This window comes from Tyto alba, unplaced genomic scaffold (genome assembly GCF_018691265.1).
Source record: "Tyto alba isolate M040663 unplaced genomic scaffold, T.alba_DEE_v4.0 Super-Scaffold_20000042, whole genome shotgun sequence".
NCBI classification, from domain to species: Eukaryota; Metazoa; Chordata; class Aves; order Strigiformes; family Tytonidae; genus Tyto; species Tyto alba.
This window is the reverse complement of record NW_024881293.1, coordinates 13,406,973-13,422,279: the sequence shown is the minus strand read 5'-3', so window position 1 is coordinate 13,422,279 and position 15,307 is coordinate 13,406,973. Positions and strand designations below refer to the sequence as shown.

The 15,307-nt window shown below is 51.2% G+C and overlaps 1 protein-coding gene across 1 annotated transcript in view; it reads left to right on the top strand.

Moving 5' to 3' along the window:
* Positions 1–15,307, top strand: part of FBN3 (fibrillin 3) — a 113,531-nt gene that overhangs the window by 75,715 nt on the left and 22,509 nt on the right. Inside the window, 16 exon segments of the mRNA XM_042794583.1 lie at positions 1,974–2,099; positions 2,476–2,601; positions 3,489–3,608; positions 4,409–4,546; positions 4,627–4,677; positions 5,807–5,932; positions 6,538–6,765; positions 6,914–7,039; positions 7,400–7,528; positions 12,076–12,201; positions 12,532–12,657; positions 13,011–13,133; positions 13,444–13,569; positions 13,712–13,837; positions 14,288–14,410; positions 15,142–15,264. Of these exon segments, the coding sequence (XP_042650517.1) occupies positions 1,974–2,099; positions 2,476–2,601; positions 3,489–3,608; positions 4,409–4,546; positions 4,627–4,677; positions 5,807–5,932; positions 6,538–6,765; positions 6,914–7,039; positions 7,400–7,528; positions 12,076–12,201; positions 12,532–12,657; positions 13,011–13,133; positions 13,444–13,569; positions 13,712–13,837; positions 14,288–14,410; positions 15,142–15,264 (2,043 nt within the window).

Genomic DNA, 15,307 nt, shown 5'->3' with positions numbered 1-15,307 from the left:
CACATTCCTGGGGATGCACACACGGAGTTTGGCTTTACTCCCTGCTTTTGACGGGAATGAAGAGCGTGACCAGTTGCATCCTCTTGCTTGTTTCCCTCCTCTGCCCTCCAGCTCCTTGGTCACAGCAGAAGAGGGTTCGCAGTCTCTCAGGGAGAGGGAGGTGATGAGCGCGCGTTGGGATGTGTTGCCAAGGGGCTGCTTTGAATTAGAGAGCTGTGCAAGAGGTCACGCAGGCTGCACTGCCAGCCCTGGGCAGTGCTTGGATCAGCAGGAAGAGCGCAGAGCAGCCAGATAGCTACGGCCTTTCAAAACTTTCCAAATGGGAATGAGCCAGAGGCAAAACCCTGGTGGCTTCTTGGGCTTCCTTCCAGGGCCCCGTGTCTTGGCCGAAGTCTGTCTCAGGATAGCGATAAGACGCTTTCTAGCAAGAAGCTCATGTCAGACATGCTCTGGTCAGCCCATTGCTGCCCGCAGCCAGGACTGTGTGCACTCAGTGCTCTCCAGGGTTGCATTTCCCTGGGGATGTAACTGAACTCCAACTGCTTGGAGACAAAGGCCAGCAGTGTCTGGGAAGCCCTGGCCCCGGGCTGCTTGCCATCTGGCACTATGGCACTGCAAGGACACTGTTGTCCACACATAAACCTGCCCTGTTCTGTGGGGAGGCTGGTTCTTGCCAGGGTAAAAGCTCTTTGCCTGGGCACCAGAGTTTTACTCCAAAAAGGCAGTGAGATGATGCTGATGCAGAGGAAGAGGTGCTGCCACCCTTCTGGGTTCCTCTCCACATGCACAGGGCACTGGGTGCTGTTGACAGGGAGGCAGGCAGGAGGTGGCTGATGGCAGAGATGCTCACGACTCTCCCTGCCAACCCTGAGCCCAACCAGCACGCACATGAGCAGCAGGGGCTGTGGTATCCATTGCACCTTGCTGCAGAACTGCCCGAGAAAATCTCTGTTTGGGGCAGGTTTGTCCAAGGCACTCTGCAAGTCTTTGAAGCTGAGGTTTTGACATCCTGCAGGACTTGGCCCCTGTCCCAGGCCCTGCCCTCACCCAAACATAACACTCCCCTCTGTCCCTGCCCCCCCCCCCCCCCCCACACACACATTCTCCAGGGCCAGGAACCAGGCAGAAGCCGCAAGTCCTCACTTCTCTCTTTCCAGGCTGTCCAAGCTGCTTTCAGACAGTTCTTTACGTCAGCAATAGAGAAAGGAAATTTTGTTTGGCCTGATCAGGACTTCTTCCAGCCTAGCAGCAGTGTGGTTAGAGAGCCTGTACAAGCTCTCAGCTTGGGGACCATGGCTGGGCTAGGAGATACAGGGACTTTGCCATTGGAAGGGCTTTGCTGTGACCATCTAGTCCTGGACATGACCCTCTGCCAGCCCAGCTGCCCACAGCATCCTCTCCAATATGTGTGAGCACTCCTTGCCCTGTTCTGCCCCCAGCAATGGTCCCCTGTGGTAGGGCTGTGTAGGCACAGGCACGTTGTCCGTCATGTTCCACCCTTACCCCAGCTGGCTCCAGCATCCTGCTCACAGCACCTTACAAACAGCTTCTTCCTCCCACCTTTTCCAGTAAGAGAGATAATTAAATGGTCTGACCTGAGTGCCTGGGATAGAGATGCTCTAAGGAGCTTCAAGAACGTAACAGAAGAACCTGAGACCCCTTGATGTGGAACTGAGTCTGGGCTTAACTCAACCCCTTATCCAGTTCTCTCCAGAGCTCAGAGCTCTATACTAGATCAGCTGTGTATCCCCAGGACAAAGATGCCCAGCTCCACAGCACCAGGAGAGGAACAAGGCTCTCCAGAACTTACTGGGTCAAACCATGAGGGTAGGTAGGACAGAAAGGAGGGATTTCTGCAGGGGGATGCCCCAGCTGACCATTGACACCAAGGAACAATGAAGAATTAGGGCATGGAAGTTTTCTGTATTTGCAGTTGCCATGGTCCATCTAATTCGACTTCTTCCTCTGTGCAGACATCAATGAATGTGCCCTCAACCCAGACATCTGCCCCAACGGCATGTGCGAGAACCTGCGCGGGAGCTACCGCTGTATCTGCAACCTGGGCTACGAGTCAGACCCCACGGGCAAGAACTGCGTGGGTGAGTTCAGGGCAGCCCAGGCTCAGCGCGGCATAGAGAACCAGGAGCCTAGTGCTGGTGGGGAGAGGGTAGCACGCTCTTGGCGCGTGGGGCTGCGAGCCAGGTCCAGCCCTCCAGTGGCACAGGAGCCTGAGGTGATGCAGCAGCTGATGGCCACGAGCACCGTCCCCATTCAGGGCTGCCTTGTCCACCTGGAAGAGCACAAGGTGCTACGCGAGAAACTACACGTCTGTGATTTAGCATACTTCCCACATCGTATTGCTTTGGGGACGGTACTGCATTTCTGTGCCTCTCAGGCTGCCAGAGCTCTGTAGGGTTGGTACAGCAGAAGAGTGGATGCTGGTGTAGCTCAGAAACCCCATCTCTTCGCCCACAGACGTTGATGAATGCACTGTCAATCGTTTGCTGTGTGACAACGGACTGTGCCGCAACACACCCGGCAGCTACACCTGCACCTGCCCCAAGGGCTTTGTCTTCAGGACGGAGACAGACACCTGTGAAGGTAATGTGACTCTGAAGGCAATGGAGAACATCTTCAGAAGATGTAAAGAGCTATGGCCTGAGGTCCTGCCTGAAAGGGAGCTCCAGGTCTAATGTGTCTTTGGTTCCCTTTTGACCGCAGTGGTTTAAACTGGAGCAGGTCCAGGCTTTGGGTTTGTGAGTGTTTTTTTTTGTTTTTTTTTTTTCCCCTAGGGGGAAATTTCACACTTCATTCAAAATAGTGGACATCCAAGCCCAGAACATCTGGGCTTTTCCGTGACTAAAAACCAGAATGATTTCCTCTAGGACCCTAAAATTTTAGCTAAAACCTGACCAAAATTGCAAGTTTTGGGGATTTGATTGAAAGTTTGCAGTTTGGAGTGGGGGAAATGGTTTCCTGACCGCAAAGTCCTCAAACATTTGAGAACTGGCACTTTGCACATAAATGTCTGTTTAGAGAAAAAAAAAAAAAAACAAAAAAACAAAAAACAAAAAAAAAAAAAAACAAACCCCAAACTGATTTGTTGTAAAGAAGGTGAAAAATGGCAAATGCTACGTATCCTCACATCGGGTTCTGACGGGTACACTGTGCTGCTCCCATCTCAGCCAGGAGCGGCCCTGAGCGAGCGAGTCCAACATTCCCTGGTAGCACCAACCACCCTCGGTCCATCCGTTCCCTCAATCCTGAACTCACTGATGTCCTGGTGTCTGCTGGCAGTGCCCGTCCCCCTTGAGATGGTGCATACTGGAGTTGTAGATGCAGGACTCCCATGGCCTGGACCGGCGGTCCTTTGAACAGCTGAAAAACTCCTTTCTTCATGTTCTTTGCTTCTCATCTCCCCCAGTCTCTGGCCCAGAAAACTTGGTCCCATGGCACTCACTGCAGTGACATTCCTTTTCTTCCCACAGATATCAATGAGTGCACCTCTAACCCTTGTGTGAACGGTGTCTGTAGGAACAATGCTGGCTCCTTTGCTTGCGAGTGCTCCCCCGGCAGCAAGCTGGACCCCAGCGGCACCATCTGTGTGGGTAAGGATGCGACCTTCTACAGGCAGCTCTGGGACAGTGTCTGGTATCATCAGTGCCCATCATCACCCCTTGCTGTTCCTCTGAAGGAAGTTCTTGGCTCAGGGATGGGGATCCTTTGACATCTTTCTCACCTAGTGCTCCTTTGGCTGTTGGTAACAGTCAATGTCTCTCTTATGCATCCAGGGAGCCTGAAAAGCTGCAACCTCAGGCAGTGCTCTGAGCAGTGTGTGGCAGACACAGAAATCCCCAACTGTGCTGCAGCAAGACAAAGCACAGACACGGGCTCCCAGGGGATCCTGCAGGGCTGGATGGTGGGTTCTCACTCACCAGATGGGTTTGTAGTATGCTGACATTAAGGCACATCAAGATGAAGTAGATCCCTTCTTATCATCTTGATCCAGTACCCACATCCCGCTCCTAGATGGACAGGGCCTTGCAAAGCATCACGAGGACAGATGGAGGGAAAGAACTGTTTCTACCCAGAAGAGGAGCAGGCTGGGACCAGGAAAAGAGCAGGACACAGAACTGACACAATGGCAGTTGTATCACAGAGCCCAGAAATGCTGTTCCACAGCACGGCAGTGGGACAGGGCTCTGGGGACCAGCATAGTTTGTGTCCGTGTTGCAATGTGCTTGGCCCCACAGCCTAAAAGATAAAATGATGCCAGAAAGCAATAGTCACGTTGCGGCTCAAGGGACAGTTTCTCCCAGCTGCTTCTCGTGGCAGCCCGGCTGCCACGAAGCTGGGAACCTCTGCCAAGGAGCAGCTCTTCGCTCACGCCGTGCCTTTGCCCCTGCAGACAGCATGAAAGGGACGTGCTGGCTGAACATCCAGGATGGGCGTTGCGAGGTGAACATCAACGGGGCCACGCTGAAGTCGGAGTGCTGTGCTACGCTGGGGGCAGCGTGGGGCAGCCCCTGTGAGCGCTGTGAGATCGGTAAGGCTCTGCTCGGCACAGAGATCCTCGAGGCAGGAGGCAGCCCGTTTCTTTGCTGACGTTCCTCCGTTTTCTTGCAGATACTGCTTGTCCCCGGGGTTATGCTAGGATGAAAGGCGTCACATGTGAAGGTAAAGTTCTATCCTGCATCTTTGAGCCTGGCGGGGGGATCTAGACCTTCTGGCCCTTTGTTGGACTCTCCAGTATGTTCATCTCTTTCTCATACCGAGGTGCCCAGAACTGGACACAGTACTCCAGTTGTGGCCTCACCAGGGCTGAGTAGAGGGGAAGGTTCACCTCCCTCAGCCTGCTGACAACACTCTTAATACAGCCTAAGATACCATTAACCTTCTTTGCAGCAAGGGCACACTTCTGCCTCATGTTCAACTTGGTGTCTACCAGGACCCCCAGGTCCTTTTCTGCCAAGCTGCTTTCAGGTAGACCATTTCTCCAGCTTGCCAAGGTCCCTCTGGCTGGTAGCAGGACCTTCTGGTGCATTAACCATTCCTCCCAGTTTTGTATCATCAGCAAATTTGCTGAGAATACACTTTACTCCATCATTCAGGTAATAAATGAAGACGTTAAACAGGATCAGACCTAGTATTGATCCCTCAGATACGTCACTAGTTTCTGGCCTCCAATTAGTCTTTGCACCACTGAGCACCACTCTCTGGACCCAGCCATTCAACTAATTTTCGATCTACCTCACTGGATGCTCAACCAGCCCATACATCAACAGCTTGTCTGTGAGGATCTTACAGGAGACAGTGTCAAAGGCTAGGTAGACAATATCCACTGCTCCTTCCTCACCTGCCAGGCCAGTCATTTCATCATAGAATTTTATCAAGCTTGTCAATCATGACTTCCCCTTGGTCAAGTCCATACTGACTACTGATAATGATTTTCTTGTCATTCATGTGCCTGGAAATGGGTTTCCAGGTTTAGCTGCTCCATCAGCAGTACTTATGTTTTTGAGTACTGGTGCCGCTCCGTGAGTGCTGTGCCAACCATGGATGTGTGCAACAGGACCACCCTGTCTTTCTGTCTCCAATAAGGCTTTGTAATGCAGCCTTCTTGCAAAAGTGTCTGGGCATGGCTGTGGCTGGGCATGGAACATGTGGTTTTCAATGGGACAAGTTGCCAGTTTTAGTCTGGTGGGTGGCTCTGGGCTCCTTCCATCTCTTCCAGGAGCCCTTCAAGGCCATACTGGACTTGTCCATGAGCCACTCTCATGCCCCTCTCTTGCTTTTGTGCCAACAGATGTGAATGAGTGCGAGGTCTTCCCTGGCGTCTGCCCAAATGGACGCTGTGTGAACACAGCTGGCTCCTTTCGGTGCGAGTGTCCAGAGGGACTGACCCTTGACGGCACTGCTAGGACATGTGTGGGTAAGGACACCCCATCTCACCCAGATCCTGGCCTCTGTTCAGCCCTCTCTACAGAGGTCCAACCACCCCCTACCCACCACGTGCAGCAGTCTTGGGAACTGAGTGATGGCACTTCATACCTGGTGAGGGCTGCCAAACCTAACAGCCTAACTAAGGCAAGGTTGCCATAACTTCACGTCCCCAAGTCTAGCCAGTAATGCAATTGTTCTTGGGTGGACTTCAGGGGTAGCCAAATAGATAACCTAACCGGTTAATGACACAGCCCAGCAGCCCTAAAACAACTCCTGGCTGCTTTCTGGACACATGGTGACAACCTCTGCCCTTCACAGGGGCCATCTGGATGACTAACTATCCCATGGAAGAGTCCATTCTCTGGGCCTGTTGCCAACAGTTACAGGCTGGCCCATGTCCAGAATATTAAGTCTCTCATAGCCTCCCAAACAAGGTGGCCTCATTCAAATGACCCATACCTGGGCATGGTTTGGAGGATACCTTAGTCAAAACTCTTCCAGGAACCTTGCTAACTATGTCACAGAAAATGGTGTCTCTGGTTTTACCAGAGGTTAGGTGCTGCAGGCTAGGGTTCAGCTCTGCTCTCTCACCAGACGTGCGTGTGGAACAGTGCTACATGAAATGGGATGAAGATGAGTGCACGGAGCCTCTGCCAGGCAAGTACCGGATCGACATGTGCTGCTGTTCTGTGGGCTCAGCCTGGGGCATCGATTGTGAAGAATGTCCCAAGATTGGCTCCAGTGAGTACAAGGCCATCTGCCCCAGGGGACCCGGCTTTGCCAACCGAGGAGACGTGCTTTCAGGAAGGCCCTTCTACAAAGGTGAGAGGAAAGAGAGGAACTGCTGACTGTGGGCTGTGCTCAGCCCACCTCGGCTACGGCCCAAGGAACCTGCTGCCTGACCGGCAACTCTAGGTTCATTACAGACATCCCCCTCCCTGAAACCCTGCTGTTCTGCATCCACCCACAGATGTGAATGAATGTAAGGTCTTCTCTGGCCTGTGCACTCATGGGACCTGTCGAAACACCATTGGCAGCTTCAGGTGTCTCTGTGGCAATGGCTTTGCTTTGGATGCTGAGGAACGGAACTGCACAGGTAATGGAAGAGTAGCCCCTTCCAGATCACCCTTGTCCAGTTTGCTGCCCTGTGGGATGCTTAGCGTGAGGGCGGCACCCAGAGGAGTCATGGCAGTTATCTTAGGGACATGTTGAGAAGCCAAGGGCAGGACCATGAGCAGAAGGCTCCTCCTGTTCATGGGATGAAGGATCAGTCCTGCACCAGAGAGAAAGCTTAACTGCTGTCTCTCCCTTCAGGAAGAGGAGTTCCTTGGTCTGCTGGGTCAGACTTGCCAGCCCATGTTCATTGAATTTGATGTGCAGTACAGGCAGCCCAGTGCCAGCTGTAGTGGTGCTCGTAGTCTGTCCTGCCTCCACTAGCTGGTCTTCATCCCCACAGACATCGATGAGTGCCGCATCTCACCAGACCTGTGTGGCCATGGCACCTGTGTCAACACGCCGGGCAGCTTCGAGTGCGAGTGCTTTGAAGGCTACGAGAGTGGCTTCATGATGATGAAGAACTGCATGGGTAAGGACTTGTCTCCAGGGCAGGGCAGCACCCTTACCCTTTTGCAACAGGGAAGAAAGTAGCTGGTGCCAGATCTGACAGAAGGCCTCATGCCAAGCTGCTCCCTTTGTGTCTGGCTGTCCCGCTACCTGGCTGGCTGGCTCACTGTTCCCTGATATCAAGCCAAATCTCTTCATTGCCCTCTGAGGGAGTTGTGGGAGTCCCTGTACTGCAGAGAGCCCTGGCAGCCTCTGCTCTCCCCAGGGTAGTGAGCCTTCTGCCTTGCTTTGATTGCAAAGGCAGAGCTGGACTGAAGGGCAGAATGTGCTGAGGGAGGAGTGCTGTGTGTGCACCTGAGAGCCCCGTAGGTGTAACCCTGGGAGGGCAGCAGAGCATATGCAAAGTGAAATCAGGGGTTTGTGAGACACAGCACAGGCTCTAAGGCGGAGGACATAAAGGGAGAGGCCAGGTCCCTGGCAAGGCTCGGCTTAAGCCCCAGACCCCTCCAGAGAAGGAGAGCAAAGAGACTGAGCCGTAGCCTCTGCCTCCTGCGTGGATGCTGTGCCTTACGTGGGCCAATAGTCCCTCAGCGACGGGCCCCATGCTCTCTGCTAGCAGTGCCCCAGGGCTCCGTGCCATGCAGAGCAAGGCCAGACTGTGAAAAGGTTGCCAGACTTGGGGCCAAAACTGGAACTTCTATTTATGAGAACCTCCTGGGCCAGAGGCTACCTGGATAGCCTGTGCTGGTGGTGCCCCATGAGGTGGGGAAGGAGACTGGCAGCCCAGGCCAGCATCAGGGAGGACTCTGGGGTATAGTGCCAGGCCCAGGGGAGCATCCTGGGCTCTTCCTGCCATGACATTTACGGGACATTGTTGGTCCTGCCATGCCACCTCCTGGCCACTGTTACCTCGGCTGTGGGAGCCCACAGGGAAGCCCACGCTGGGAGACCACGGGACCACCAACCAGCTTTTCTCAAATCATTTCCCAACCCTTTCCTGCTTGCAATTCCCTGCAATCCCAGTGTGATGTTGCCTTCTTTTTTTTTTTTTTACAGAAGAATAATGCCTTGTATTTCCCTTTTCATCTTGTACTTGTTCGTGTACTTGTACGAGGTTCATTCTTTATTTTGTACTCTTCCTTCACTTGGACCTTCCCTTGCACCAAACCTTGGCCACTAACCTTTCCTCTTGTTTCAGCCACCAGCAGCTGGAGCTTGAGCCTGGCATTGCCACTGAGCTGGGACAGGATCCATGCCTGGTATTTTCATTCCTGCTACGCAGAGAGACGGCAACCTTTATACTGGGGATTGGCTAGTACACAGTGGAGCTCTGCCAGGCCAGCAGCTTGAACTCAATGGCTGTGAGCTCCAATTCTCATACACACTTGGCTGTTTCCTTTGTGTGACGTCTCATCTCCTTCTACTTCTTTTCAGCCTCGTGTTACCCATCTATTATTTATTCTGCCACTGATTATTTACATATCCACATTCTAAATGTACACCCATCTCCAGACATTATTAATATCATATGTTCAACCCTTACATTAAGCCATGTATTTACAAACACCACTGGAGAATGTTTCTGAACTTGTAGATCTTTGTGTGGTACCCTATCCATGCCACCAGAGTTATCTTCTTCATTTGGTTCATCTACCTGCCCTAAATTATGTCTCACATACCATATCAGTCATTTTAATCCAGTTACATGTAGCTTGGTCCCTTTTCTAGATAATATATGTTCCTTGCAAGTAGCTGTCAGTTCTATCATCATTAGATCACTACTGAGATTAGTAGACCTATTATTTCCACTCCTATATTAGAAAATGTATTAATCTTTGGTCTTTATAGCACTGCTTGGCCTCCTGCTGTCATTGTGCATCCTACAGCCATGTGCCATTAAATCAAATGCCTTCCCTGGCATGAGGACATGGAGATACACCTTACTCAGCAAGAGCTTGGCCATTTGACAGCTTGTGCCTCTTCTAGCTCTGAATCTTGCTGATTCATCCAACTTTTCTTGGGCTGCTTTCCAGTGAATCTTTTCTAAAATGACTTTCAACCTGGTCTGATTTGCATGTGGTATCTAATCGACTGCCGCTACTACTGTACTTTTCCTTGGGATCCGCAGCAATTTCACACCAACCTCCACCATTAATCAGGCCCCTGTCCAGTTCCTCAAACATTTGCACAGATCACGTCCTTCATGAGAAGTTCTGGTAGACCATCTGCATTCTTCTACCCCACTCTATTTCCAGTTGTAATTGTAAAGGCTCCCTTTGACCTGCCCATTTAATTGTCCTTTATCCTCAGATAATTCTTTACAGCTCCTCCCATCTGGCTAATGCTTGTTTTTATTCTGTCAGATTCTCATCTGTTTTCAATTTAATAATTCTTGTTTGTAGCTTAAAAAATCCCATCAATGACCTCAGTACCTCAGTTCGTCTCCAGTAAGTCAGCCAGACTGTTGCTGTCCTCTAATTCCTGGCATACCATGTTCCTCTTCTCGTCTGTCTAGCCAGACAAACTTGTCTGACTGACCTAGTCTCAATATTCTGCTCTTTCTGCTTTGGCTTGGACTTTCAAACCACTTCAATCTGTGGCATGATTCAATACCATTTATTTATTTTTCATATTTTATTCCCTGGGTTCTTTAAAATATATCACCGCCCTGCTACTGGCACGGTTTTCTGTCTTTTCCATACAATTTGTAGCGTGGGTTACCACAACTCACACTGATCATCTTCCTCCTTCTCCTCTTCCATTTCTGAGATACAGAGAATGTCACAGTCCCCACTGATGGCCTGCTAACTTTCAGTAATGAGTTTTCTGATATATTTATATAAGGATGTTGTGTTTCATTGTTCTTTTTTTTTTTTTTAAAAAAAAAAAGCTCACTAGCATCTGCACGATTCTACCTTAGCCTTTTTTCTAAGTGACAGGGTTTTGAGTCCTTTCACCCCAAAGGGTGTTGTGACACTATGGCATTTCCCATGGTCAAGGGTTAACTTCTTCCTGCCTGTGACTGGCAAAAGAACTTGGCTTCAGCCTCATGAGGGAGGATTTCTTGCCAGCCCCTGGCAATAAACATCAGCATAAACCTACATCCTGCAGTTAATTAGGAACAGTCTCCCACCATGGAGAACTGGAGGCACGGGTCCTGTGGGACTGTTTGATAGGGACCCATAACCCGCCTTGTCAGATGTATTCCAGTCCACTTTAGCTGTAGATAAGCTGAAAATCTCAACAGAGTGTTTTATTCAAGTAAGGTTAAAGATTCTATTCTTAATTACAAGGTTGGAATCAGAAAAATAAGCCTATGAGAACAAAATGGGTTCTTTAAATATATGTGACATCGCTCCCTTTGTCTGCTGTCACTAAGGGTTCTTGGGGGCGTTTTTTCAGCTCCCCCGGTTCATTGGTGTTACACCCAAAGTCTTTGTATTCTGAATGCACATTTCTAAGTGTACAACTGTGGACAGATGAATCTTCGGAGCCATTCCAGGGAGGCTTCCCTGGTTTTGCTCTCTTATTATCAGTGCGGGGCATCTTGAGTCAATTCTAGGGGCATAAAAGAATGCAAAATCTTTTGAATCTGGGACCAAAATAGAGAACCTCATTCTCAGATTCCTGTTTCCAAAGTTAGAGGATCAGATTCATCTAGCACTTGCCCTTACAAAAAGCATAACTTGCACTGTGAAACACCACAAGTACCACAAAGACTGTTACCTGTACGACATCATAGTAGATCACAAATACCTTTCTCCAGGGGCCATGGATAACGAATCGATAACAAAGCTTCCCAGTTTTCATACTTTCAGTGTTTCATCTCCTCCTTCTGTTGGATTTTGTTTCCAGCCATCACCAGTGCACCATTCCAGTAGTTTCCCTTGTCTGGGTTTTTTAATCTGGCATTTATAAACTTTTATATCACTTTTTTTTTTTTTTTTTCCCCTTCATTTTTAATGCCAGCAGCCTGGTTTCATCTTTGGCTGGATCACATCTCTTTCACAGCACTTTAATCTATTTCAGGAATTTTTCCAGTTCCTAGTAAATTCAATCCATTTGTCCATATGTGATTTTTTTCAAAAATGTTCAGACTATTTCCGAGCCTTGTGTGTGACACTGAAACTACTCTGAAGGCTGTAACCAAGAAAGGCTCTGTGTTAGTCTTCTATGAGACAAACTACACATTTTCCGAGGAACTTTCCCTCTGTTGATGGAACCTGTGAAAATGTACTAAGATTGGTGAGATGTGAGCTAGGAACTATCCTTCTAGTCCTTGTTGGCTAAGCTGCACGAAGCTGGTAACTTCTTTCCTCCTGATGTTACACTTTACGTTCTATTGAGGTCAAGGCAAGAGTTGGGATTTCCCAAAATGCATACCTCAACCGTAAATCCACTGGATTTACCCAAGCCCTGGATTTGCTGCCCTTTTTATTTTGTGAAGTCCCCCCGTTCTGGGATATATCCTGGTGATGGGACTGCGGTGTATGGCACCAGCACCACCCCGTTCTCTGGAAAACCCAGCTGAAGGGGACAATCCGCCACATTTCGTGTTATTCTCTGCAGATATCAATGAGTGTGAGCGGGACCCACTGCTATGCCGAGGTGGGATCTGCATGAACACAGATGGCAGCTTTGAATGCATCTGCCCCCCGGGACATGAGCTGACTTCTGAAGGGAACACTTGCATAGGTGAGATGGTGGAAAGCTATGTTATGACCAAAGCCTGTTCAAGGGTAGTGAGCCCAGCATGAGATCCAAGTCTCCGTATCATGGATCTCTCCTTCCAATCCCATACGTGGGTGCAACATACTCATCCAGGAGGGACTGAGGTCACTCCCAGGGTTTCATTGCATTTATGATGTCTGTTCTACTTGCTGTTGACTGAAGACTGACCCGTGGGGCAATGAAAATTCAGTTTGGAGACAGCAGCAGGCGGGGGGTTACCCAGGGATGGGTACCAAATGGTGCTCAATGTGGCATCAGCAGGGCTGGCTGCTCAAACTGTTCTTCCCACTGCAGATATCAACGAATGCTCCCTCAGTGACAACCTGTGCCGCAACGGACGCTGCGTCAACGTCATCGGTACCTACCAGTGCACGTGTGATTCGGGCTTCCAGGCCACACTGGACAGGCAGGGCTGTGTCGGTGAGTGCTCCTCTTTGGCAAAAAGCCATGCCAAGATATGCATCTAGAACCCTCCTCGCCTCGTACCTCTTATAACACTCAGTGGGGTGCCTGGGGGTAAGGCAAGGTTAAGTTACAGCCAGATTGGCACTACTGGTAAGGGGCTGTCATCAGTTGGGAAACTACTGTGAACTGCAAGTGGTTGGCAGAGAAGGCAAGAGGTGCTTTCTTCTGGCTGGGGGAGCTTTGTTTGCTCTTCAGCACCTCTCCCGCCTTGTCTCTGTTACTGGCACTGTGTCTGAGCAGCTCTGCTGCAAGACACGTACCCCAGTCCGCGACCCAAGTGGCTGCCTGACCTCTCCCTTCTCCCCTAGACATTGACGAGTGTACCATAACCAACGGCGGCTGTGACACACACTGCTCCAACTCAGAGGGCAGCTATGAATGCAGCTGCAGTGAAGGCTACGCGCTGATGCCAGACAAGAGATCATGTGCAGGTGAGCAGACAGCTTGGCTCTCATAGGTGCTGCCCTGGTGACCACTGTGTCCACTGCCAGTCAGCCATAGTGCTGGCTTAAGAGTGAGGGGAGCCCATTTTTAAGTCACCTCCAGAGAGGTGATTTCCCTGGCCAGCTGTTTTTGCTTTGCACTGCAACATCCAGCCCCTCATTATAGGCTCCAGAGTCCTGTAATTACATGAAGTAGAGCAAAGCCCCTCCCGTGACTCCCTCCTGCCCCCTCCTGCTCACACAACACCCTTTCACTGGCTCTAACGTCATTACTTTGGCAATGGTCTCCTCTCTCTAGATATTGATGAATGTGAGGATAATCCAGACATCTGTGATGGTGGGCAGTGCACTAACATCCCCGGGGAGTACCGCTGCCTCTGCTTCGATGGCTTCATGGCATCCCTCGACATGAAGACCTGCATTGGTGAGGACAAGGCTGTGCCCTGGGCCCGTGCCAGCACTGCATCACAAAGCTGCTGTTGGACAGAGGAAGGGATGCAGAGGGTTGCCCCAGAGTTGTGTCATGGCTCTTGTGGTTTTCCAATCAAGTCCTTTTTCTCCTTCAGATGTGAATGAATGTGATCTCAACCCTAACATCTGCCTGCACGGCGAGTGCGAAAACACGAAGGGCTCCTTCATCTGTCACTGCCAGCTGGGCTACTTTGTCAAGAAGGGAACCACAGGCTGCACAGGTGGGAACTCACCAGACCTGGAGCTAGAAGTGCTGGTGGGACCCCTCACAAACCTTTCCTGCAGCTGCCATGGATAGAGCACCATCCTTCTGCTGGGGGATGCTGTGGACACCCTGGGATGTGGGTGTGCTGGGAGCCCCTCCTGGGCAGGCAGAGATTGCCAGGAAGGCAGCCTGCAGGCAGGGATTGACACTTTCCTAGTTTACAGCCAAACCAGGGGCCTGCCCTTCCTTTTGTCTTCATCTTCCAGGGGTGAACACCGATCAGCCCTTTAGCTGATCCAACAACTCCAGGCAGCCTGTTCCCCGAAGCACCTTGCTCCCATCCTCTGGGGTTCAGATTCCCAGGAGCCGCTGATACCCAGACCCGTTAGCAGGATTGTACCCAGCGGCTCTCTCCCCTCCTGGGGGAGCTGAGCCGTGTCAGCTCTGATATCCTTCCTTCCTGCAGACATCGATGAATGTGAGATCGGGGCTCACAACTGCGACATGCACGCCTCCTGCATCAACGTGCCAGGGAGCTTCAAATGCAAGTGCCGCACAGGCTGGCTCGGAGATGGGCTGAAGTGCAACGGTGAGTTCTCGTGCCAGGAGAGGATGTTTGTGTGTCCAGGTGCTCCGTGGGCACCTGCGAAGGCTGCGCTGAGCTGGCATTTAAAGTGCTCTTGAGCCCCAGGAGCCCTGCATGAGGATTTATAGAGGTGTGGAGGGATGTGGGGGTGTGACAGAGGGGGACTGTAAGTCATGATACAGAGGTGTATGGGTGTTGCACTGTCAGGCTCTGCGACCGTGTCTGTGAAGCCATGAGTGTGGGAGTGAGGACGTGTATTTGGGGGATGTGGAGTGGGTGGGCATGGCATTGAGGTGAGCGTGGATGAATGTCGTCGGCGGCCGGGTGATGTGGCTGTGTGGTGATGTGTTGGGGCACGGTGTAGTATGCATGGAGGGATACACAGGTTTTGGAGGTGTGCAGGGATGTGCTGGTGTGTGCATGTGAGTGCAGGGACTTACTGGCATGTGTGTGGTGTGTATGAAGGGATGTAAGGGTATGGATACGTGTGTCTGACCTGGGGAGGTACTGGTAATGTGGGTATGTGTGTGTGGAAGTGTTTCACTGCCGTGCTGTCTGTGTCAGTGCTGCCAGGGGGGCTCATGGAGATGTGTTGGAGCCTCATGAGTGCTCCAGGTACCTGGAGGCTGCAGTCTCCTGAGCTGTTTGTGTGTCCCCCTGGCCCCTACATGAGGTGCTCAGGCTTAGAGGAAAGGCCAGAGGCAAATCACTGACCGGGTGTTCTCCCTGACCAGATCTGGACGAGTGTGCAACTGAAGAGCACAAGTGCAACCTGAATGCCAACTGTGTCAACACGCCAGGCTCCTACCGCTGTGCCTGCCGAGAAGGCTTCAACGGGGACGGCTTCTCCTGCTCCGGTGAGGCCCGTAGACTCAATTGAGAGCAGGAACATGGCTTGGG